General features: G+C 49.8%; 2 protein-coding genes and 1 non-coding gene across 4 annotated transcripts in view; 1 reads left to right on the forward strand and 2 right to left on the reverse strand.

Annotated features, from left to right (window-relative positions):
• The window catches only part of PIGU (phosphatidylinositol glycan anchor biosynthesis class U), a 94,261-nt gene extending 74,124 nt beyond the window's left edge, over positions 1-20,137 (forward strand). For both annotated transcript variants that reach the window (XM_040247492.1, XM_040247493.1), the window contains 2 exons: positions 4,961-5,103; positions 19,706-20,137. In XM_040247492.1, the coding sequence (XP_040103426.1) occupies positions 4,961-5,103; positions 19,706-19,819 (257 nt within the window). In that variant the 3' untranslated portion in view covers positions 19,820-20,137. The remainder of the gene's footprint in view (positions 1-4,960; positions 5,104-19,705) is intronic.
• Positions 20,138-20,331: 194 nt separating this feature from the next.
• MAP1LC3A (microtubule associated protein 1 light chain 3 alpha) lies at positions 20,332-22,085 on the reverse strand. The gene is made up of 5 exons (XM_040247494.1): positions 21,816-22,085; positions 21,444-21,499; positions 21,253-21,359; positions 20,780-20,949; positions 20,332-20,496 (listed from the first exon to the last, which is right to left on the reverse strand). The coding sequence occupies exons 1-4, from the start codon at positions 21,853-21,855 to the stop codon at positions 20,787-20,789; spliced, it is 366 nt and encodes a 121-aa protein (XP_040103428.1). The 5' UTR covers positions 21,856-22,085; the 3' UTR covers positions 20,332-20,496; positions 20,780-20,786.
• A 2,021-nt stretch (positions 22,086-24,106) lies between these two features.
• TRNAW-CCA lies at positions 24,107-24,178 on the reverse strand. Its single transcript has one exon. It is a non-coding gene; the product is annotated as a tRNA-Trp (tRNA).
• Positions 24,179-24,837: the final 659 nt, after the last annotated feature.

Consider the following 24,837-nt stretch of genomic DNA (forward strand, 5'->3'; position numbering starts at 1 on the left):
GCAAAGGTAAACAGGTTGAGTGGGCAGGACAAGCAGGACTGCTCCTCCAGGTGGGGCAGTGACCAGTCGAGCAGATCAGAAGCAGGAAGTAGCATCTTCTGCTTGTGGCATCCTCATTGAACAGACAAGAATCACCCAGTTCACCCAGTAGAGGGGTCTCAGAGTCAGCCTGGGGCCCCTTGGCAAGTCCCAAAGGCACAGGACATGTGAACATACCCTAGTTTGTGATGGGGTGAGTCTGGGGGACGTTGGTCCTCTTTCCCCTAAGATGGAGTTGCTCTGGCAGTCTCTCCCACAGAGGGTGTCTCCCTCAGGTGAGATCTTTCATCCCCTATTGCTAAAGAGTCTGGAGCCAGACAGTCTTGAGTCTGAATTCTGGCTTTCCCATTACTAGCAAGTCGTTTCACCTTTCTGAGTCTCCCATTTTTTCATCTGTCAGAATATCTTTCATGGGTGTTTGAGGTCTGAGAAAGAATAAATGTAAATAGTGCCACTGTTATTATTAGTAGTATTAATTACACAGGGAGGTCTGCATAGTTTCATGATCAAAGCTTCAGGCTTGATAACCAGAGTCACTCAGAGTCATTGAAATAAACATATTTTTCAAAACTTGAACTATTTTATGCCCTCTGGGTGATGAGGCACAAAAAATAAAGATGGGGTTTCCGGAAACCTGGATGAGCTAATAGATGCTGTTGTTGGCTCACTGGGCAAGTTGAGCTTGTCTGAAGGGCCCGCAGACAGCGTTGTCTGCCAGGCGCAGCTCCTGCAGCAGAGAACGCTCAGACTTGGCGTGTCTGTTTGGGGCAAGACAACTATGAGTCATTCTGTTTGTCCAGGGCATCTTCAGCCTGGTTGTGTGGACGTGCGAGTGGAATCCTTGTGAGGTCTTTACACCTAGGTTGAATATAATCAGGCTTCTAATGTGTTTAAGAATTCGGTTTAGACATGAGTTACCAGTGTCAGCATGCCTGCTCACACATTCGCCGTTTTGTTTTCCTGTCCTGCTTAGTGGGGAGGAGAGGCACGTGGGCTCTCCCCCGAGTGCAGGTCCTAGATGCTGGGACTCTGCGGAGCTTGGGGCCAGGATGAGTCACACAGACACACAAGCGTGGTGTTAGGGAACAGCCTGCTGGCAGGGCCCGTGCCAGCCTGCAGTGGTCGAGCTCAAAGAGCTAGTTACCAAAGGGCTGGATTTTGTGTGTGTGTGTCCTTCATTTTTTCTTTTTTGGTATTAATTATTATATAGAGATAAAGGAATACTGATTTTAAAATATGCATTTGTTATTAAAAAAATATAATAAATTTCCATGTGCCCAGCACCTAGTTTAAGAAAAGAAACAGCACCATGACCTTTGAAGTCCCTAAATCCCTTCTGTGCCCCTCCCGATGGGACTGGATTCTTCCAGTGGAATTTTATTTCTCAATGCCTGAGGCTCAGAGAGGGAAAGTGACTTGCCTGAGGTTTCAGTTTGTCAGTGATGGAGCCAGAGATCCAAGGAAGTCACCCAGGGAACTTGGTGGGAAATCTGATTCCATCTGGCCCAGCACGGCGGATGAAGGGTCCCTGGTCACCTCTGACATCTCCGACACATCGTGGTGCTGGAACAGGCTGTCCTGTGCCCCGGGTCCCTGGCTCCATCTGCTCTGGCGTATAGCTGGAATCCTCAGGCCAGTCAGCCAGCAAGAGTGAGTAGCAGCTCCACAGTCCTGCAAAGGTCACCACAGGCCAGAAGCCAGTTGGATGTGGTGACAGTTCTTCAGGGCACAGGGAAAGCATTGTCAGAGCTTTTTGTGATTGCCCCCAGGAGGTGCATGTGAACCTCTCTCAGTCTCTGCACTTGGTCACCTCCTTGTCACCCGTTCTAAAATACAGAGTGGCTGGAGACATGGAGCAAAGACCCACCTGGACTGTCAGACCACAGGAGTTTTATTTTAGGAATACTGTGTATTCTTTTCAGCAAAATAATTACCCGGAAATCAGAAAGAACCACTGAAGGACTTCCCTAGTGATCGATTAGCTATGAATCCAGCTTCCAGTGCAAGGGACAGAGGTTTGATTCTTGGTAGGGGAACTAGGATCCACATACCTCGGGCCTGCTGAGCCCAAGCACCTCAACTAGAAGGAAACGTATTTGCTGCAGCGAAGACCCAATGCAGAAAAAGAAAAACAAAACAAAACCTCTGAAAGTATTAGGAGTGTTTTGTTTTGTTTTTTAAAGAAAGAACCATTGAGAAAAGTATGTAAATAGTGATGAAGTGGAGGAATGGTAAATAGACGTATCCTGGGCTTCCCTTCACCAGGCTCAGCTGGTAAAGAATCCGCCTGCAATGCTGGACACCTGGGTTCAATCCCTGTGGTGGGAAGATCCCTTGGAAAAGGGAAAGGCTCCCCACTCCAGTATTCTGGCCTGGAGAATTCCATGGACTGTATAGTCCATGGGATCACAAAGAGTCAGACACAACTGAGTGATCTTCACTCACTTCATCTCTTTTCTTGAGGTTGTAACTTTGTTTAATAATAACTCTCAGTGCAGACATCTTTCTCCCCAGATTCTTGTTTCTGAGAGCAAGACTGAGGCCTCTTAGAGTTCTCCAAGAGGCTTGAGTCAGGGCTTTCACCTCTCAGCTTTGAAAACCCAGAAGTGTAGAAATTTCAGATCAGAAGAGAGTACCTTGCAAGCCCTCCAAGTCAGTGTTTACAAATCATGGGATTTCAGGGACTACTAGCATTAAAAAAAAATCCTGGGGACAGAGTTCCCAACTTTTTATTTTACTGAAGACACTAAAACAGTCAACTACTGGCCATTTGTCTTGATTTTATGAAAGAAAGGACTTTTTAACAACAGCAGCCAGTAGCAAGACACCTGTAATTACTCAGTAAAGAATGAAGCTTAAGTTGAAAACATTCAGCTCTGACAAGATCTCTGAACTACCTTGGCTGGTTATTCTCACTGTGACACTGACCAGCCAAGTCTCTGCTGCAGACCAGCACGGGCCCCATATTGGGCAGAAGTCTGCCACTGTGACCCAGTGGCTCACAGCTTTGGCTGCATATTGGAATCACCAGGGAAGCTTGTAGAAACCAACATGGATTCCTGGGCCCCACCTCTGTAGACTGATTCACGTAGCATGGGTGGCGCTCCCCAGGTGAGTTCATTTTACAACCAGAATTGAGAACCTTGGCTGTAATCCAATCTCCTTTCCAACGCCTGAACCCCCAGAATAGCATTTCTGCATTACATTATTGTGCACTTTATTTCTATTATATCAGCTCCACCTCAGCACATCAGACATTAGATCCCAGACCCCGGAGACCCCTGTGTTAGGCAGAATAACGCCCCCTCCTTGATCCCGACAAATATGTCACCTCATCATCCCCAGAACCTGTGACTAGATCACCTTACGTGTCAGACGGCCTGCAGATGGGGAGATATCCTAGATTATCCACACAAGTGCCCTTAAGAGCAGAAGTAGACGCAGGAGGGTACATGGGCAGTCTCTACGTACCACTCATCTTTGCTGTGAACCTAAAACTGCTCTAAAAACTAAAGTCCGTTAAAAAAAAAAGTGGAGGAGGGAGGCAGAAGAGGAGATCATAATGATACGACATGAGAAGGACTCAATCAATTGCTGGTTGAAAATGGGAGTCCTGAGCCAGAAATGCCGGCAGCCTCCAGGCACTGCAAAGGCCAGCAAGTGGCTTCTCCTCTAGAGCCAGCAGAGCCTGTGGACCTCTGTCCTCCCGGACTGTAACACAACGCATTATATTGTTTAAGCCACTAAGTTTGCAATCATTTGTTACCATAGCAATAGCAAACACACAGTAATACACCCTTGCTAGCTTTTCCACAACTTGTTCAATTCATGGAACCCTCCATGAAGTAGGCATTTTAGCCCTATTTTAGAGATGGGGAAGCTGAGATTCTGAGAAACTTGCTGGCAGAGCAGGAATTGTTTTTAAAATTATTTATTTGGCTTCATCAGGTCTCACTGCAGCTTGCCGGATTTTCATGCGGTGCATGGGAGGCTTACTAGAAGCAGTGCACAGGCTTGGTTGCTATGTGGCCTGTGGGATCCTAGTTCCCCAACCATGGAGTGGACATGCATTCCCTGTATTGCAGGGCATATTCTTAACCACTGGACCACCAGGAAAGTCCCTAGGAATTTTAACCAAGGTCTCTCTGAGGTCTGTGCCCCACTCTCAGGCTGCCTTACCCCAGTGGAACTCTGCCTGCCAGACTGCCCGCAGACCACTCTGTGTAGCCGGTCCTCTCAGGGGCTTCGGGGGAGCTTCTCCCTGGTGAGATTCTACGTTCCCTCAGGGAGTGGGGGGATGATGGTAAAGAGGGAGGGTATCAAAAAGAGATCATCTAAGGAAGAGTGAGGGACATTTGAAAAGCAAGGCAGGGGACCTAAGATATGAACTGAGGAGAATGGAAAATGTGTTTCCTAAGACCTGGGCTGTGGCACCCTAGAGACACTGAGGGGTTGGTGCTGCCATTTGTATCTATGATCGACAGAGGTCAGAAAGCACCCTGCTTGGGGCCGGGAGAGGAGTTACTCATGGACACCCTGGGATTGGGGGTTTAAGGGCAGTGTCTTGCTGAAGTTCCCCCGCCCCATGCCCAGAGGCATTCACAGCATTACCGACTGTAGCCAGCTGAGCCCAGTCAGAGGTAGAGTCCAAGTCTTGTACCTCCCATGGAAGGAGGCGGAAGGAGCCATTGCCAAGGGTCTAAGGTTGCGTCTTGTGTGTATGTACATCTGAGTGTGTGTGTGTATGTATGTGTTGGGGTGGAGAAGCAGGGGCGTTCTGCCTTTGAGCTCCACCAAGCTTTTCCTGGGCCTCTCTGTGCTGCGGGGCCATCACTGCAAAGGACCCAGAGAGAGTCAGCGCTAGGCTAACGGTGACCGTGTGTCTTTGCAGTCCTGCTAATGGTGGCCATCTTCTTTGCAGTTCTGCGAAACATATTTGTCCTCGCCTGTATCATCATCATCTGCTCCCTGCTCTTCCCTGTCCTGTGGCATCTCTGGATTTATGCAGGAAGTGCCAACTCCAACTTCTTTTATGCCATCACACTGACCTTCAACATTGGACAGGTAAGAGTCAAGGACAGCCCAGCAACAGGGATTCATTTTGCAGCCTCAGACATTCCATCTGGGCCCTGGGTTCTGCCAACAAGTGTTTGGATGTGAACGAGGGGCAGTTCTCCCCCTCAAATAGCTTGAGGTTCTGTAGAGAAGGTAGGGCAGTAAGAGCAGTGGGGGAAACTGAACTTGGCTAACATTTATTGCATTGAATTCTCACAGCAAGCCTGTGAGACAGTGATCTCCGTTTTACAAATGGGAACCAAGGCTCACAGAGATTGTCGATTGCCCAAGGTCATTGGAGGAGCCAAGAACCAAGTTTGGGGAAGGCTTGGTGTATTGCCGATCCTGCTCACGGCACCAGTTGTCTCGCTGTATCTCACTGTGCGCACTATTAGTTGAACCCAGGATAGGCAAGGCGTAAGCTAAGAGGCTGGAAGAAGACGCAAGGAGCCGTAGGTAACTGCAGACACATTTATTCTCTTCTGGCTGGTGCAGCAGACTCAGCAGTAGCCATAACATCACATAACCCACTGGCTTTCCAGGTGGAGCTTCTGTAAGTACAGAAGTAGCCCATGGCCACGCGAGTACCTCGTGATGCACATGAGCAGGGCTCTCAGTGATCTCAGCTGTTAGATCATCATTATTTACAAAACGTGGGGCAAGAGTGAGAGACCGTGGGGTGAGAGCCTGACCACGCCATCCTGGCCAGTGTGCTCTCCCCCTGCACTCTGCTTTCCGTGACTTCCTGGACTGCGGCCCCCAGGGTGAGAGCGGTTTGTGAGGGTGGGGAGGGGAGACTTTGCGGACCTTCGAGCAGCAGGAGCATAAGGCAGAGTCCTTAGGAGAGAAGTAGTTTAGCCAGAGAGGAGGCCGAGAGGCATGCTAGAATGAGAAGGACCAGCATGGAACTCTGACCTGGGGACAGCCTCTCTCTTGGGGCCATGGAGCAGTGGTTCTCTGCATCAGAATCATTGCAGGAAGCTTGTTAAAAAAATGCAGATTCCTTGTTAAGGTGTTTTTAAGTCCCGTGTTTATGCTACAGCTGTCATAATTACATGGCTTTGATTTTTTTAAAGCAGATTCCCTGATCCCACTCCCAGAGGTGTTGATTGGATTTTGTATTTTTAAAAAATATTTCTTTATTTGGTTGCACCAGGATCGTTAGTTGCGGCACTTGGGATCTAGTTCCCTGATCAGGGATCGAACCTAGGCCCCTTGCATTGATTGGGAGCATGGAGTCTTAGCCACCGGACCTCCACGGAAGTCCTTGGATTTTGTATTTTTAACAAGTTCTCCAACGATTCTGTTGCAGGTTGTCTAGCACACTTCTCTGAGGGCCCCTTGTTCACCATGCTGTGTTCCCTCAGGTCAGCTGTGTCCTAATTGTCGAGGTCTTATGAGAATCACTTGTGCCCTTCACCATTTCAATTGCCATTGGCACAGCCTGGCATTTCCTGTGCATAATGGACGAATGGGAAGCACAACTCTCTAGAGAGACCAGTGATGCCAGTGAATAATCCCCACGGAGACTTTTTGCCTCCAAGGTTAGCTGCTGGGAAAGAAGAAGGGAGTTAGGGCTCTTGCAATGAGTGATGAGTCTGGTATTTCCTGCATGGACGTTTTTGGACAACTCATGTCCAGCCTGGCTATTTGTCTTAGTTTGTGCACAGCAGGAAGAGAGATGGAGAGCCCTGTAGGCTGGATGGGAGCAAGCCAGGGAATCTGTTCTGCCTGTCACACACACAGGTTACTGTTGGTGGAGAGATACTCAGCACCTCCTGCCTCTGTCCACGCAAACAGAAATCTGCAGGCTGCAAATTTCTTGAAGTACATTGAAGAAATTAAAAAAGTTGTTCTGGCTCTTCTGTCTTGCTAAAATCCCCTTCCTTTTCCTTTGAAAGTGATGACTGGTATGGGGCCTGCCCTGGGCCTCTGGGGGGCTTGGCAAGCTCCACTGAAATAGTCCACAGCTTGTTGTCAGGTCGTCAGGTCACTGTGGAATACAGTTGCAGTGGTATGAAGTATCCATGGAACTTTCCAGATAACAGCTTTCTGTCCTGTGGCTGTCTTTATGAGAAAACGGTGTCTGAAAATGTTATGGGAAATGTTTACAAGTCGTCAGGTGCCGCAAAGCCAGGAGAAACTGAATTGTTGGAAAAAGGAGGAAGTGGTTAGGGGTAGGAACCAAGGCCAGTTGGATGATGAGTATTAGAGGCTGAGCTATGGAGAAACACTAGGTTGATCTCTTGGCATTGAACTTTATCTTAAAAAAACTCTTTAAAATGCATTTTTAATCGTATGAGTGAATTCATTACTGCCAGGGAAAAGAAGACAGAACAGAAGCATATGAGATGTAAAGCCTGCATCTCTTCTTGTCCTGTGGCAGATGTGATTGTTAGAATCAGTTTGGTGTGTGTCTTTGCAAGCTTCCTCTGTGTGTTAAGAGACTTATAGCTCTAAGTCCACATGCAAACATAAAGACATCCCACGCTGAGTACTGTTCTTTAACTGCCTGTTTTTCCACTTGATAATTTTACCTTGAGATCACTTTTTTTTTTTTTACGGCTCCATGATACCCATTCTGTGGCAGGATGTCCTGTGATTTCTGTGACTGGTAGGCCGCTACTGATGGACTTTGACGTTGCTTCTGGTCATTCGATGTTATAAATGGAAGAACTCTGCGTATCTCCTCACATACTGTTGCGCACACATGCCAGTATTTTCTAGGATAGATTCCAGGTGATGGGATTTATTGGGTCAGAGGGCGTAAGCATTGTATGTTTTGGCAGATTTTGCCAAGTTGCCCTTCAGACAAGTCATGCCAGCCTCCAGGCCTCCTGGCAGTGGGCCAGGTGTCCGGAAGCTGGCCGTTTGTTCAGGCATCCAGCCTCCTTGGTCTGGGCTTTGTGCTCTGAGCCAGAGACAGGTCTGTTCGGTCAAATGCTTCCTGGGACTGCTGGCTTCGGGTTTTGTTGTTGCTGCCGCCGCTGGATCACTCAAGGGCCATGTCAGAGGGGGCACTTACTCACCAAGGCAGTCCTTAGAGTCACATTCTTGTCCCAGAGCACGAACTGAGCTGCAAGAGCGCCCCTTGTTGTGAGGGTCTGCTTCCCCTGCCCTCCAGCCTGTTGGGAGCTGCAAAGTGCAAATGGACATTTAGAAGTTCATAGCAGTTAATTGTCATCTCCCCAGAGAGATCTTCTGTGAGGTTTCCCTGTCCCACAGTCTCTGTCTTGGCATTCTGCATGTTTCCTTCATAGCACTTACCCAGTTTATAACTCTACATAATTTACCTGCTTCTCCCTCTGCCTCCCCCGCCAGCCTGTGAGCTTCACGGAGGCAGAAATCCACCCTCCTACCCACTGCAGGGTCCCCAGCCACCCAGTCAGTGCTTGGCACAGGGTAGTTGTTTAGCAGATATTTGTGGAATGATTGAAGGAACCAAAGAGAGCCAGGGAGAACATCATGTGATTAATGGCCAAATGTGCAGAGTATGACCACTGTAGGGATCCCAAGAGAGCAAGATCAGCTTTCCTGTTGAGTGGTCAGGGAAAGCCTTAGGGGATAAGAGTATGGGCTGGGCCTTCCAGACTCAGAAGGAAGGGGAGGTGGGCAGAGTGGGGGCCCGGTCACCCCCACTCGCTAAGGTCGAGGGGTGGCAGCTCTGTCCCACTCTTGCCAGATCCTAGTCTCAGCGGCCAGTGAAGCCCCTTCATGTCGTCCATAGCCCTAGCCAGGGCAGCCTCCGTCTGACCTAGAGTTAGTGCTTCTGGTGAGCTGTGTAGCATTCGGAGGGTGTCCTCAGTCCCTCAGCCTGCTCTTTCCAGCTCTTCTACCTGCAGCAGTGCCTGATAGTTACCTGGTCCTTATCTCCCCTGCCTGGGCAAGACAGAGCAAAGCTGTCCTGGGAACCAGAAGAGTACGGATTTTCAGCAGGTGTCCGGCCCATCACTGCTGACTCTGGACCTGAATGTAGAGCGCATCTCAGCCTGAAGATTTGAAATCCTGCTCTGTTTGAGTTGGTCAGTTCCATGTTTCATAATAGAACAAATCATTGGTAATTATTAATGATACTGGCAGGTAAACTAGTGACTTAGGCCCCATCCTTTCCTCAGAGCCATGAAGTATTTTTTAGCCTGTGGCACAGATCATTTGCTGATTATAATTGTGCCTGAGAGTCAGTAACCAGGAAATAGCAACAGGAAACCATCTGTAGGTACGTAAGAGGTGTGTCTGTGTCTTACATGCACACGTGCCACAAGGTCCCCCACTCTGCCACTGTATGACCTTCAGCAAGTGACCTCCGGGTCGCAGGTAATAACCTCACCTCTGGTGGGGCAGGGTGAGAGGATCTGTGTGTTGACACATGTTGACATGGGAGCTAGGATGAGCAAGGTGCTCTTCAAATACCCAGAGCAAATTCCTAAGGAAGCACTCAGACCTAGAAACCAAGGGAAAGAGAGCAATCTGCTTTCTTTCTCTCTTTTTTTCTGCAATTCAGAGACGAGCAGAAGGATAATGTTGTCATCTAGGACTTGTTGTTTAGTTGCTTCAGTTGTGTTCGACTCTTTTGCAACCCCTCCTCTGTCCATGGCTATCTCCTCTATCCTCCTCTGCCAGGCTCCTCTATCCATGGAATTTCCCAGGCAAGAATACAGGAGTGGGTTGCCATTTCGTTTTCCATGGGATCTTCCTGACCCAGGGATCAAACCTGAGTCTTCTGCTTTGGCAAGCGGATTCTTCACTGCTGAGCCAGATTACATGTAAACAAAAAGGAATGTTTAAATTCAGCTGTTTTAAGAGGAAGGTAAGGTATCCCACTTGCCCTAATTCAACTTAAAAACAGGTAACATAAGGGAATCTTCCCCTAGAGTTATGATTAATACTGACTCATGTTGAAAGAGCTCTTACTGGGGAGCAAGCCCAAGTGATCCCTTTAATCTTTTGGATCACATGCTTGTCCAGCCTCCTGGACCTTTCCCTGTGTGTTGACATGACCTCGTCTGCTCGTGGAGGAGTTTTGTTTGTGTATGTGTTTTATTGTTGGAGAAGGAAATGACAACCCACTCCAGTACTCTTGCCTGGAAAACCCCATGGACGGAGAAGCCTGGTAGGCTACTGTCCATGGGGTCGCAAAGCATCGGACACGACTGAGCAACTTCACTCACTCATGTTTATTGTTGGCAGCATGATGAAAGTATGACTTTTTTTTTTCTTTCTAATGAAACATCTCCATGATCTTTCCTTGTTCACTCATGTGGAAGCTCACTCAGTCCTGTGTGTCCTTCTGGGAATCTGCCTTCCCCAGTGAGAAAAAATGTGGGGGCGGGTTGTGCAGGTCACCAGTGGTCCAGTGGTGTGGAGCCTGTGTTTATGCACAGACAGGGGACTGTCAGGCTCATTCTTGTGGTATATGGCCCCGGCTGGGAGGCCTGCTCCTCGTGGCATGAGGCGCCAGTGGCCCAGGCTGGAGCCCTCCTCCTTGTCCAGCTCTCCGTGCGTGGGTGCTCGCTCTCCTCAGCTGGTAGCGTTTTGTTAACGTCTTAGCTCCCATCCTCAGACTTAACACCCAGCATCCCAGACTTGTCTTTCACAGGCGCTTTCCCCCCCTTTGTCTTACCCACACAACCAGAGAGAGAGAGAAAAAGCACGGAAGGAGTACAGCGGCGTCAGGCCAACAGGAACTCCACAGTGCCTCCCAGCCCCCTGCCTGCCCAGCTCACTGGCCCTGGGCAAGTCACATAACTTCGTGCCTGGTTGATTGATTTGTAAATATTAACTAGGTGCCGGGCACTCTGCTAGGGGTATGTGAGACACAGCCCTGCTTCCCAGAAGCTCTGCTGTCTGTGGGAGAGAAAGAAAAGGAAGTGGGCGGGGCCAGGGCAGGGTGACTGTGCTGGGAGCTCAGAGCTGGTGGTTAAGGACGCTTCTGCGGGGAGGACGCCTCTAAGTGGAGTCCTGCAGGACGTGCCAGGTTCAAACCAGGTTCTGGGAGGTGAGGTCTGGGGGTGAGAGCCTGTGAAGGAGCTGCTGTGGAATGCAGTTCTGTAGGACCAGCACGTGCCGCCTGATAGGGGATGAGGCCCTTTCAAGACAGCTGTGGTCAGAGCCACAAGTTATACTGAGGACCAGGCTGAGCTGTCGGTCTGAAGTGAAGACAATTGAGGCCAGACTTGTGCTCTGAAAACCTCCCTCTGCCAGGAAGGGAAGAGATCAGGGGTGGGCTGGAATCTGGAGCATGGGGATGGGGTATCTTGAGACCTGGTGTGAGCGGCTGGTAGCCTCAGTGTCCCCAGCCTGGAACAGGGTCATGAGTGGAGAATATGGAAGTGAGTGGGGAAAACTTGGATGAATTGGAAAGTGCCGCCTAGATAACTGCCTCTATAATTAGCTATGATCTACCTTCCTGACCTTCCCGACCCTGAGGCTGAGGTCCATTGATTTCCCTACTGTTTTGCTTCTTTAGAACTTTAGAGGGTGGGGCCATTTCTCCACCATCTCTTCCCATGCCTGTCCATTCAGGCCTGAGTTGGCCGGTCACACCTAAGCCCCATCCAGCTCCACCAGTCGGCCCTTGGCCCCTCTTGCTCCCCACTAAATCCCCGTTTCCTAGATCCTGGGCAGCAAGGGTGGGGGCTGAGGCACTGTGATTGCCAGTGATGACGGTCACGGGAGTTCTCCGTGGCTGTCAGGTGTCAGCATCCCCAGCACAGGTGAGACCTGGGGAGCCAGGACATGCCTGGGATGACAGCATCTGCCTCTCCAGGACACTGCAGCCCAGGGCTGTTGGCCATGGCTGCGATCCCGAGCCCCATGGCTTCTAGACACGCTGCCTTAATTGCTGACTCTGATGCCTCATATGCTCGTTTTGCCTTTTCTCAAGAAACTGTCTCCTTGGCTGAGTGACACAGTTGTGAACTGGGAGCACAGCTCTGGGCCTAGTGGATATGAAGCGTGAGCACAGGGCCACAGCATGTGTGGGTGCAGACCCCTGAGGAGGGTTGTGGGGGCCAGGATGGACTAGTGTTTAGGCCTCAGACAGGCAGGATAGACACTGCAGCCCCAACGTGTCACTTACTCCCCAGTGATCCCAGGCAAGACCCTTAACCTCTGAGTCTGCTCACCTCTGAGACTTCTAAGCCCTGCCCCAGGGTATTGTGACAGTTCCTGAGTGTGTATATCAGTTGCTCAGTCGTGTCCGATTCTTGCAACCCTATAGACTGTAGCCTGCCAGGCTCCTCTGCCCATGGGATTTCCCAGCAAGAATACTGGAGTGGGGTGCCATTTCCTCTTTCAGGGGATCTTCCCAACCCAGGAATTGAACCCGCATCCCCTGGGTCTCCTGCATTGCAGGCAGGTTCTCTACCTGCTGAGCCACTGATGTGCTTATTGTTAAAGGACCCGGCCCAGGGCAGCTACTCAGCTGTTGGTTTCCTGGTCTCTCCTCACTCTCACTCTGTAGTGAGGCATCTTCTGACCATCTCACACCACTTCCGATCTGTCCACTCTGTCCTCGGCCACCTTTTATCAGCTGCCCCATTCAGTCTGCATCTTCTGGGACATCCCTGGTGGTCCAGTGGTTAGGACTCGGTGCTGTCACTGCCAGGGCCTGCATTTGATCCCTGGTCAGGAAACTAATACCTCACAAGCCACTCGGCACGACTGTCTGTCTGTCTGTATCTTCATCGTGACCCAGAGCTGCCACTGAGAGGAATGTTGTCTGACTGAGCCCTCACGGGGGCAGGATGCCAGCTACATGCTGGGTCTGGGGTCCCAGAGCTGGAGCAGATGCCACCATTTGGTGGGGAGGCAGTGGGAAGTGACTTCACTTCAGCGGTCAAGGAACTGAGTGTGGGGGTTGGGGGGAGACTCTGGGGGTGGGAGATGGAGACGTTGCCTCTCTAGGGATGAGAAGGAGCCCTTTGGGAGAAAGACCATCCTAGCCCAGGGATGGGGCTTGCGCAGAAGCACCAAGGTGTGGCCCCGGCTGTGTCTGGGGCTTCGGGGACATGCAGGTGCAGCGCAGGGAGAGGGCAGCACTGGAGGTTTCTGAGCGGGCAAGTGAGAGGCTTTCATGGTGTGTGTGTATGAGAGAGAGTCTGAGTGAGTGAGTGTGTGTGTGACCCCTCAGGGGCCAGGAGGATGAGGAAGGCCTTCGAGCAAGAGGGGGCCGAGTTGGAATTCTGAGGGAAATTGGTGGCAACTGGTGGTTGATGGCAAGCGAGGCCAAGGGGCTCAGCTGTGGTCACTGAGGGCAGCTTTAACAGGCTGCTCCATTACAGCAGAGTGGCTCCAGCAGCGTGGGTCAGCGTGTGGTGTTTGATGCCTGACAGTCTGGGTTCGGAGCCTGCCTCTTGACACTTGCTGTTATACGACTTTGGTCAAGTTACTTGAAGCACCTTTTGTTTCTTTGTTCTAAGATAGGATAATTATAATGTACCTACTATGAAGGTTTATTGCAAGAAGTAACTGTTTTAACATGTGTGAAGTGTTTAATGCCTGAGTATTATCAGCATTTTTATTCATAAGAATAAAATATTGTAATGGGCAGCGTTTATCAGCACTAGTGTTTTTCTCCTCTCTCAGACACTGACCTTTGCAGTTCTAACCACTAACTACCTTAGAAAGCATTCAGTTCCTACATCATGTAATTCTCACTTTCATGTAATAAACTGGAAATCCTGCAACTCGGTTTTTGGCGGTTTTTGTGGCCATGCTGCTCAGCTTGTGGGATCTCAGTTCCCCCAACCAGGGGTTGAACCCTGGCCACCACTAGGCCACCTGGGAACTCCCCACAACCAGGTTTTCATACTTCATAAAAACATTTTTCACTTTTGTTTTCAAATTAAAGCCATTAAAAGATTTAAAAAAACAAAAGAATGGGTTGCTCTTCAGGTCTCTGGAAGCACAGAGGGACAGAGCAGGGACCAGGGGGCCACCATTATAAGGAATAAACTAGAGTTTATCATTCATTTTACAGACATGGACAGTGCTGCATAGGGAGGGAGGGGGCCGTCGCTCACAGAGGGTCACACAGCCACCGACTTGGCCAGGCTCCTCTCCCAACTTGCCCTGCTCAGATGGGGCAAAGGGGCGCTGGGTCTACAGATAGGGTGTCGGCTGAATCCCAGGGCCTCAGGGAAATCCCTTCTCGGCCCACATGGAAAGTCTTGAGGTCAAACGAGGCTTTCTCAGCCAGCCTGTGACAGCTGGGGGCTTCCCTCAGCGCAAAGCCTCCAGGCCAGTGTGTCCCCAACATGCCCTCTCCCTGGGGGCAGAGGCAGGGCACCCACTCAGGACTAGTGACCTTCGATTCTAGAAAACCAAGCCAACACGCAGGAGTCTGTCCCTCACACCACCCTCCCCTGTTGCTTTATTATGCAAAGTTTCACACATACAAGCAAAGTTGAAAGATGTAACCTTGAACACCTGTATACCTACCACCTGGACTTCACAATTACCATTTTCCTATACTTGGGTGATCACAAATGATCCATTTCTAAATCCATCTTATTTTTGTAATGTATTCAAAGTAAAATACAGATATCAGTACATTTCCTGCCAAATATTTCAGCATGTGTATCATTAACCAGAGCTCAAAACTTATATTTTTCTTATGTGAAATTTACATATAGTGAAAAACACAAATCTTTAAAAAACTTTATATTGACATATAGTTGATTTATAATATTGTGTTAATTTTTGCTGTACAGCAAAGTGATTCAGTTATACATATATACATTTTTTTTTTTCTTGGCTGCTATGTGGCATGCAGAATCTTAGTTCCCTGACCAGGGATCGAACCCGTGCCCCTGCAGTGGAAGCGTGGAGTCTCAGCTGCTGGACCACCAAAGAAGTCCCTATCTTTGTTAATGTTCTTGGCCATTGTGGCTTATCATAGGGTATTGAATGCAGTTCCCTGTGCTGTGTAGTAGAACCTTGTCACTCCATTCTGTATGGAACAGTTGGCCTCTGCTAAGCCCCAGACTCCCACTCAGTCCCTCCCCGTCACCCTCTTGCCAGCCGCCAGTCTGTTCTCTGTGTCTGTTTCTGTTTTGTAGATAAGTCCATATGTATCATATTTTAGATTCCACATATAAGTGATATATGATATTTGTCTTCTGACTTACTGCATTCGGTATAGTAATCTCTAGTTCCATCCGTGTTGCTACAAACGGGCGTTATCTGGTTCTTTTTTTTTTGGCCAGGTAGTACTCTGTTGTATGTGTGTGTTCTGTACCTGTTCATCTATCGATGGACATTTAGGTTTCCACGTCTCGGCTGTTGGGAATAGTGCTGCTGTGGACGTGTATAGTTTTTGAATTTTAGGTTTTTTTCTGGATATATGCCCAGGAGCACAATTGCTGGGTCATATGGCAGCTCTGTTTTTAAGTTTTCTGAGGCAGCTCCATATTGTTTTCCATAGTGGCCGCACCAACTTCCATTTCCCCCAACAGTATAGGAGGGTTCTCTTTTCTCCACACCCTCCCCAGAACATTTGTTCTTGGTGGACTTTTTAATGGTGGCCATTCTGACCAGTGTGAGGTGGTATCTCATGGTAGTTTTGATTTCCTTTTCTCTAATAATTAGCGACGTTGAGCATCTTTTCATGTGCCTGTTGGCCATCTGTATGTCATCTTTGGAGAAATGTCTATTTAGTCCTTCTGCTCATTTTTCAATTGGGTTGCTTTTTGTTGTTGAACTGTATAAGCTGTATATTTTGGAAATTAAGCCGTTGTCAGTCACATCATTGGCAAATATTTTCTCCCATTCTGTAGGTTGTCTCTTCATTTTGTTTATGATTTCCTTTGCTGTACAGAAACTTATAAGCTTGATTAGGTTCCATTTGTTTGTTTTTGCTTTTATTTCTATTTCTTTGGGAGATTGACCTAAGAAAACATTGGCACAATTTATGTCAGAGAATGTTGCCTGTGTTCCAGTTTTATGGTGTCATGTCTTATGTTTAAGTCTTTAAGCTGTTTTGAGTTTATTTTTGTGTATGGTGGGAGGGTATGTTCTTACTGCTGACTTCATGCAGTTGTCCAGCTTTCCCAACACCCCTTGCTGAAGAGGTTGTCTTTCCCCATTGTGTTGAAAATTAATTGACTGTAGGTGTGTGGATTTACTTCTAGGCTTTCTGTTCTATTGATCCATATCTTCTTTTGTGATAGTATCATGACACTTTGATTACTGTAGCTTTTGTAGTATTATCTGAAGTCTGGGACGGTTATGCCTCCTGCTTTGTTCTCTTTCCTCAGAATTGCTTTGGCAGTTCTGCGTCTTTCATGGTTCCATATAAATTTTAGGATTATCTGTTCTAGCTCTGTGAAAAATGTCATGGGTAACTTGATAAGGGGTCATATTATAGCTGTAGATTGTTTTGGGTAGCATGCCATTTTAACAATATTAATTCTTCCAGTCCAAGAGCATGAGAGATTTTTCCATTTCGTCGAGTCATCTTCAATTTCCTTTATTAATGGTAAAACAAATCTTTACGTACATTTCCTGAAGCCTTCTTTCAGTCAGCAAGATATTTGTGAGGCTCATTCATGTTGTTGCATATGACAATAATACATTGCTTTTTAAAATGTTTAAATGTTGGAATGATTTCATAGTGCAGAGAATTTCCACATGCCCCCCACCTAGTCTCCCGTTTTAACATAGTATCACCATGCGTGCATGCTCAGTCGCTTCAGGCCTGTCCAGCTCTTTGCAACCCTATGCACTGAGCCCACAGGCTCCTCTGTCCGTGGGGATTCTCTAGGCAAGAATACTGGAGTGGGTTGCTATGCCCTCCTCTGGGGGATCTTCCCCACCCAGGAATCAAACCTATGACTCATGTCTCTGGCATTGGCAGGCAGGTTCTTTACTGCTGAGCCACTGGAGAAGCCCTATTACCATGGTATGTTTGTCCAAACCAAGAAACGGACCCTGGTCTGTTACTACGAAGCAAACTCCTGATCTGATGTGGATTTCACCAGCTTTTCCTGTGATGTCTTCTTTTTCTCCCAGGATCAAGCCCCCAGGACCACACTACCTCAGTTGTCCCATCTCCTGTGTCCTCTGCTCACACTCTCTTTCCTAATTTCTCATGACATGGACAGTCTTGAGGTATCCTGGCCAGGTATCCCAGAAGAGTGTCCCCTCTGGGTTTTTCTGATGCTTTTCTCATCATGAGGCCACATTTAAGGTTTTTGGAAAGCTCAGGCAGTACACACTAGCCACACTTCGTGCTGTTTACCCTTCATCGTTTGGTTAAGATAGTGTTTGCCAGGCTTCTCCAGTGCAGAGTGGCTATTTTCTGTTTTCCCTGTTCTTTGGAAGTGAGTCACGAAGTCTAGCCTAAGCTTGGGGGCAGGGGGGGCGAGTGAGCAAGAATTAAATTCCTCCTCCTAAGGGGAGAGTCTCTACATATATTATTTGGAATTCTCTTGAAAGGATTCCAAAACGAATCCTCCATTTATTTATTTATTCAGTCATTTATTGACTGATTATTTTTAATTGGATTTTAATTTTTATCACCATAACTTGAATATATAATTTACAAAGTTTAGGCTTATAAGGAAGAAGAATAGCTCCTTAAGGTCTTACAGTTATTTGCTCTGGTACTTCTAGATTACTACTCTTTCTTGATTTTCTTCCAGTTTATATTAAGTTGAATCATATCAAATTGTTAATACTCAACCATTTTTGATCTGCATAAATGGCGGTTTCATATGGTTCAAACTAATAACCTAGTATTTTGACTTCCTACTTGGCCAGTTGATTATGTGTGACATTGGAGTTCTTTTGTTATGAACTGTGACTCTGCACCTGCCGTCATCTGACCTGGCTCAGGGATCAGTCCCCACCAGCTCCAGGCTCCTCTTCCCCAGGCACTTGGACCTGGGTGAGAAAGCAACTGCTGGGGGTGAGGACCGCCCTTGCTCTGGTAACTGTGCCCCACGGGCAGTTATAGGACAAGGCCTCAGGGCCTCTGCTCTGACAGCCTCAGCGGCAGGGTTCTGAGCCTTTTGCACACTGGGCCCCAGATGTATTGCCTTGCAGGGTGATGACCACCAGTCCAGCTCTCTCAGTACAGCCTTAGGCCAACTACTGAACTCTTGGTGCCTCAGTTTCCTCATCTGTAAGATGGGCTCCATCAGCCTTCCAGATGAGTTCCTGTGGTGACAAAATGGCAGGTCGTGGTCCTGAGGCCATTGATGGTGTGGGTTCCGAGGGCCTCCTCCAGACCCCTCTGTGCTCTCTTTCTTGCCCACGTGTGAGGGAGGCTTTCCAGGACAGGGGCCTGGGGAGTCAGAGGCTGAGACCCCAGGCTCCACTGCCCACCTCTGACTTGCCTTTAGACCCTAGCCAGGTGCTCCCCCAGCTCCGGGCTTACGTGTTGAGGTGGTTGGTGCGGATAGTCTGAAAGGCTTTTAAGTGCCTGAGAACTGGTGGTGTCTGCAGAGGTGAGCCCCTCTCCCCACATCCATCCTGTTTCAGGCAGCAGAGGTCCTGGGGGCTTAGGATGAATGGAATTGTAAGACTCCAGGTCCAGGGTTCGGGGGCCTTGGCAAATCCCTGTTCACTTCAGGGCATCAGGGAGAGGGGGTGGTGGACTGAGCTGCTAGGGCCCTCTCAGTTCTGGGGCCCAGAGAGAACAGACAGACCAAGCCAGGCACAGACACCACGATGGCAGAATCACTCTAGACTCTGCCCAGGCCAGGGGAGGAGCCGCGGTCATCAGGCAGTCACACGGATAAAAGCAGAACTGCAATTTGGGTGGGTCTGTGCTACCATAGAAGTGAATGGTTTCAAGACCCAGTCTGGGGTGTGAGGGAGGCTTCCCTGAAGAAGTGATCCTTTCTGAGCCTGAAGGGCAAGCAGGTGTTGACGAGATGAAAGGGAAAGAGAACATTTCAGGCAGAGGAAGCAGCAAAGATCCGGCCCTGGGAGGGAAGAAGCCGGTGTGGCTGGAGCTGAGTGAGGTGGAGCATGGGAGAGGCTAAAGCACACACACCAGGCGCAAGGCCTCAGAGCCCCTGAGTTTGATCTTCACCCGAAGAGCCATGGAGCACCTTTACAGGCCTGAAGCTGGGAAGCAGCACGACCAGATTTGTGTTTTGAAAAGCAACCTCTGCTTCTAGGGTGGGGCAGGCGGGAGATTTGAGGTCAGGAAGCCGAGAGGAGACCACTGCTGTTTGTGTGACAGTGGCTTTGTCCGGGGTGATATCTGTAGGGGCAGGCAGAAACAGAACCAACAGGCTTGGGGGCTTGGTATGGGGAAGAGACGAGTCTGCTGATTCTGTGGCCTGAACACCTGGATGGAAGATGCGGGATATAGGTTCCCAGTGGGAGAAGCAGGTTTGACAGGGGACACGGCTGGGGTGAAAGGGCCAGTGGGCACCCAGGTGAGATGGAGGGGCACCAGTGGAGAGCTGAGGCCAGGCTTGGTGGAGGAGGTAGGGCAACTTCTGAGGGGCCAGTGAGACCCTGCAGGGTCAAGTGTATGCCCTGAGATGGGGGGGTTCCTTGGGCAGCATCTCCCTAACACCTACCTGGCCCCTCAATGACCCAAGGTTCAGGGGCAGGTATCATAAAGCTTCTCACAACCTCTTTCTCCCCTCAGATCCTGCTCATCTCCGATTATTTCTATGCCTTCCTGCGGCGCGAGTACTACCTCACACATGGCCTCTACCTGACCGCCAAGGACGGCACGGAGGCCATGCTTGTGCTCAAGTAGGCCTGGCTGGACACAAGGCTGCACAGACTTCCGGGGTGAAAGGGCCAGCAGCTGGGCCAAGGCCGTCTAACCAGAGTTGCCAGTAGGCAAGTCCAAGGGCAGATGAGGTTTGAGTCCAGGGTGACGACTACCAGTACCAGTGAGGAGCCAACGCCAGCAGCAGGGTCCGTGGGGGGAGTCACCAAGAGCATCTCCCCTTGGATCGCCCACTTTGTGGCTCTACATACCAAGGAGCCCTCCCTCCCAAGCAGGAAAGGGGACGAAGCAGGTGAGCAGGGTTTGTTAGGTTGTGGCTACTTAATAAATGTTTTTTGTTACCAACACATCTGCCCTGGAACCACACTGCACTCTTGGAAGGGGTGGGCATGACCCATAATACTGCCGTGGGGCACTACACACAGGTGTGGGTTTCCTGAGAGAGCTCTGAGTCCACAGAGCAGGGGTCTGTGTGCGGGGCAGTCCTCTCCCCGCCCCCCAGCCGTTCCCAGTCCCCAAGCAGCTGGAGGCAGAGGGCCAGGCAGGCCTGAGCAATCTTTATTCTGCAGAGGGACAGTGACCACAGGTCCATACACACATGAAGACCAGGAGAGCCCGGGCCAGTCCTTTAGGGGTGGGCAGGTCCAGGCAGGGGCAGCGCCTCAGGTCAGGGAGGGGCAGATGGGCAGACAGGCAGGGGCCTAAAAAAAAGACAAACCACACAGAACAGGGGTGCTGGGGGCTGCTCCCCATTCTCCCCAATCCCAGCCAGCACCCAGAAGAGCAACCCCCTAACATGACTGGGCCAGGATCCACCCAGAGGCAGAGGAGGTGCAGTTGGTACCCCCTGGCTAGGAGGTGGCACCTCTGCCTCACCCACCAGGGGCAGGGGCAGAGGCAGCTCAGTTAAGGTGCGAGGAGCTCCCCGGGCAGAGCCTGACAGGGCCCCCACCCCCCCCATGCCCAAGCCAACCCCCCCCCTACTGCTGGCTCAGAAGCCGAAGGTTTCCTGGGAGGCGTAGACCATGTAGAGGAAGCCATCCTCGTCCTTCTCCTGCTCGTAGATGTCCGCGATGGGCGTGGACACGCTCACCATGCTGTGCTGGTTCACCAGCAGGAAGAAGGCCTGAGTGGGGTTGAGCTGCAGGCGGCGCCTGAGGGGGGCAGGAGGCAAGCACACTGTGAAGGGCCTGGATGTTGGGGAGCGCAGCCTGAACCCCTCCCCAAAATGACCCTGATCCTCCATTTCACACCCATCCCAGGCCCTTCTAGAGGTGGTTACCTCTGACTGGACACTGACCCCAGCCTTGACCTTGACCTTTCCCAACCTCCCCAGAACAGGGACCCAGCTCCCGGTCCCATACCCCACCTCCACCCCATCCTTCGCCGGAAGACCCAGCGCCCTGCCTGATCCCAGCAGAACCCAAGTCCCCCTCTGACAGCTGCTGCCCGCGCACCGGATGATTTTGACCAACTCGCTCATGTTGACATGGTCCGGGACCAGGAACTTGGTCTTGTCCAGGACCGGCAGCTGCTTCTCACCCTTGTAGCGCTCGATGATCACCTGGGAGCGGGGTGGGACGGGGGACGCGTGAGCCCGAGTCGGGGCCTGGGTCGGGCCGGGATGGGAGGGGGCGGAGGGACTCACCGGGATTTTGCTGGGGTGCTGCTCGCGGATCTGCTGCACCTCTTTACAGCGGTCGGCTACGGACAGCGGGCGGGGATGAGGCCGGGCCGAGGTTCCGCCCCGCGGGTACCCGAGGGGCGGCCCCGACCCCGCCCCGCCCCGCCCCCTCGACGCTCCCGCCCCCGGGGGCCTTCGTGCCCCACTGCCCGGGCACAACACAGAGATGGGAGGCAGAGGCCCCGGCCCAGGCCCGAGCCGGCTTCCCAGCCTGGGGGTCCAGCCCGAGCCTGACGTCACGGAGCTGACGTCACCTGCGGCAGTCGGGTCGGTCGGCCAACACCCCCAACCCCCACGCCCCTACCCCGCGCTCGCAGATCGCCCGCTGGGCCTCACCAAAGCTTCGCCGCTGCTTGAAAGGCCGGTCTGAGGGCATCGCGCCGGCCCGGCGGGGCGCGCAGGCGGGACCACCGAGGCGCGCGACGCAGGGATGTGGCTGCGGTCCGGGGGCTCCGGGGGCTCCGCGCCTCGCGCACAAGGGCTCCGGAGCTCGCGCTGAGCCCGGCGGCGGCGGCTCGGGGAGGTAACTCGCCTGGGTGACGTCAGGTCACAACATTCCTTAAAGGGGAGGCCGGCGCGCCGCTCCCATTGGGCCGACGCAAAATCCACCCGCCCGGACTCGTGACGTCACGGCGCAGAAAACCTGTATTGCCGGCCCCGCGCCGCGAAGGGGCGGAGGCTCCGAGGGCGCGTCACAGTCCCGTGACGTCACGGCCTGCGGAGGGGCGCCGTCTCCCTTAGGCCGGGTCTGAGGGGAGACTGCAAATCTTCGATGCCAAGGCGGTTAGGGGAGCAGAGCTCCGCCGGCGGGAGGGGCGGGGCCGGGCTGCGGCACAGCATCCTCCTGTCCCCACCGTTACTGTGTCATCTGACAGCGCTCACAGCCTGTTCCGTTCCTGGGACGGTAGGAGGCACTGGGGATGACAGCACTGAAACAAATGTCCTTGCCTTTGTGGAGTTCTTGGTTAGCGAAAGATAAAGGTGGTCGGGGTGGGGGATTAACACATGAAGACACTTGGAGCAAGACACTACAAAGGAGCGTGAAAGTTTTACATGGAATTTCTAGAATTGAAAAACAGAGCTATTGAAAGTCAAGTTCTCAAAGGATGAGGCAAGAAAGCCTATTAGATACAGCAGAAGAGAAAATCACTGAACCGGATGAAAGATCAGAAGCAATGAGCGAGAAAACAAGCCAGATGGAACATATAAAAGAGGAAGGGACAGGAATGGTAAAGTGAGGAGAACTCGGGTCCAATCAGCATTCCAGAAGGAGAGAAGAGAATGTGGGAGAGGCAATTCCTGAACAACTTCCAAAATTGATTAAAGATGAGGAGCCTCACCTAAAATCTGGAATGGAATAAATAAAAATAAATCTCATCGAAACACTTTTTTCCATCCCTGGGTCGGGAAGATCTGCTGGAGAAGGAAACGGCAATCCATTCCAGTACTATTGCCTGGAAAATCCCATGGACAGAGGAGCCTGGTAGGCTACAGTCCATGGGGTTGCAAAGAGTCGGACACGACTGAGCGACTTCACTTTAAACACTTTGTAGTGAATTTGCAGAACTCTAAAGGGAAGAAATTAGAGAAATGGCAAGTAACTAAACTGATAAGCATGGAAGTCTGTCTGAACAAGCACTTGCCACAGAACATGAATGGTGACTGTGGAGAGCAGAGCAAGGAGCAGGACATGATCACAGGTAGGACTGGAGAGGGTGGTCAGAATTTAAGTGTTCTGAGAAGCTTCACTTATTTCAGAAGAGGAGGATAAAGATAATTAGTAATGACCTGGCTTTGTAAAGTCAAGTATGTATTTCCAAAGACTTCAGAAGGTAAACAATATTTCCAAACACTAAAACAGTAATGAAATATAGAAATGATCCCTGAAAGTATAGTCTTAAGACTAAAGACATTCTTAGTGATGAAGAGGGTCAACACAAAATGATGGAAAGAATAATTTTCTAAGGAGATAAAACAATTCCAAATGTGTGTTAGAGGTTAAAAAAAAAAGGCTGAAAGAATATGAAGCAAAAGTGACAGGATACAAGAAGATATGGCCATATCCTTCATCACAGTGGGAGATTTAAGACCTCGTACAGTAACTGATAGACCAGTCAAAGAAAAAGGATACAGATGATTTTAATACTATTAATAATTCTAATCAATGGACCCTGGTAGAAACTTGAACCCAATATATTACTTTCAGGCACACAGGAATCATTTATCTTAAAAAATGACCTGATTACTAGGCCCCAAGACAAATCTCAATAGATATCAAATAATCAATTTCATACAGACCATGTTCTCTAACCACAAACAAGAGCAGAGTAAAGTCTAGGTCTTCAGATATTTAAAACACTTATAGAAAACTCTTTACTTAAAGATGAAATCATGTGGAAATGAAAACTACTTGGGTCAAACTAAAAATGAGAATGTATATAAAAACTCCAGGTTGAGGGTACGGGGAACTAAAGCAGAATTTAAAAGATCTTTATTAGTGATATTGGTGATGGTGGTGAAGTCGCTCAGTCGTGTCTGACTCTTTGTGACCCCATGGACTTCTCCGTCTATGGGATTCTCCAGGCAAGAATACTGGAGTGGATTGCCATTTCCTTCTCCAGGGGATCTTCCCGACCCAGGGATCGAACCCGGGTCTCCTGCATTGGAGGCAGACGCTTTAACCTCTGAGCCACCAGGGAAGCCCATTAGTGATATTAGGTAAAAAGAAATACGGAAAATTTATGAGCAGAGTGTCGAAGAATTTTAGAATGCAGTAAGTGTAAACCCAAAGAAAGTGGAAGATAATGAAGAGCAGAAATTGAAGAAATAGACAACAGAAACACAATATGGGCCACAAAACAAAGCTGGATCTTTCAAAAGACCAATAAAATAATGCAAAAGGGCTTCCCTGGTAGTTCAGACGGTAAAGAATCTGCCTGCAATGCAGGAAACCCAGGTTCGATCCCTGGGTTGGGATGATCCCCTGGAGAAGGGAATGGCAACCTACTCCAGTATTCTTGCCTAGAAAATTCCATGGACAGACCATGAGGTCGAAAAGAGTCAGACACGACTGAGCGACTATCATAATGTACAAAAGGGATATACCTACAGATACAGCAGAAATGACAAAATAAGATTATAAACTTTATACCAATACATTAAAAAATTAGAATAAATGGACAGTTTTCTAGAAAAGATAGTTTGCCAAGACCAATTTAAAAAGAAGTAGACAAACCAAGTAGCCATATACAAAAAATGAGTCCAGATGGTTTTCTAGTTGAGTTCTCCCAACATAAAAAATAAAAAAACTTGTGTCAAATATTATACTTGATGGTAAAACACCATGCTCTATGGTAAA

Source organism: Oryx dammah, unplaced genomic scaffold (genome assembly GCF_014754425.2).
Source record: "Oryx dammah isolate SB20612 unplaced genomic scaffold, SCBI_Odam_1.1 HiC_scaffold_10, whole genome shotgun sequence".
Classification (NCBI taxonomy): Eukaryota; Metazoa; Chordata; class Mammalia; order Artiodactyla; family Bovidae; genus Oryx; species Oryx dammah.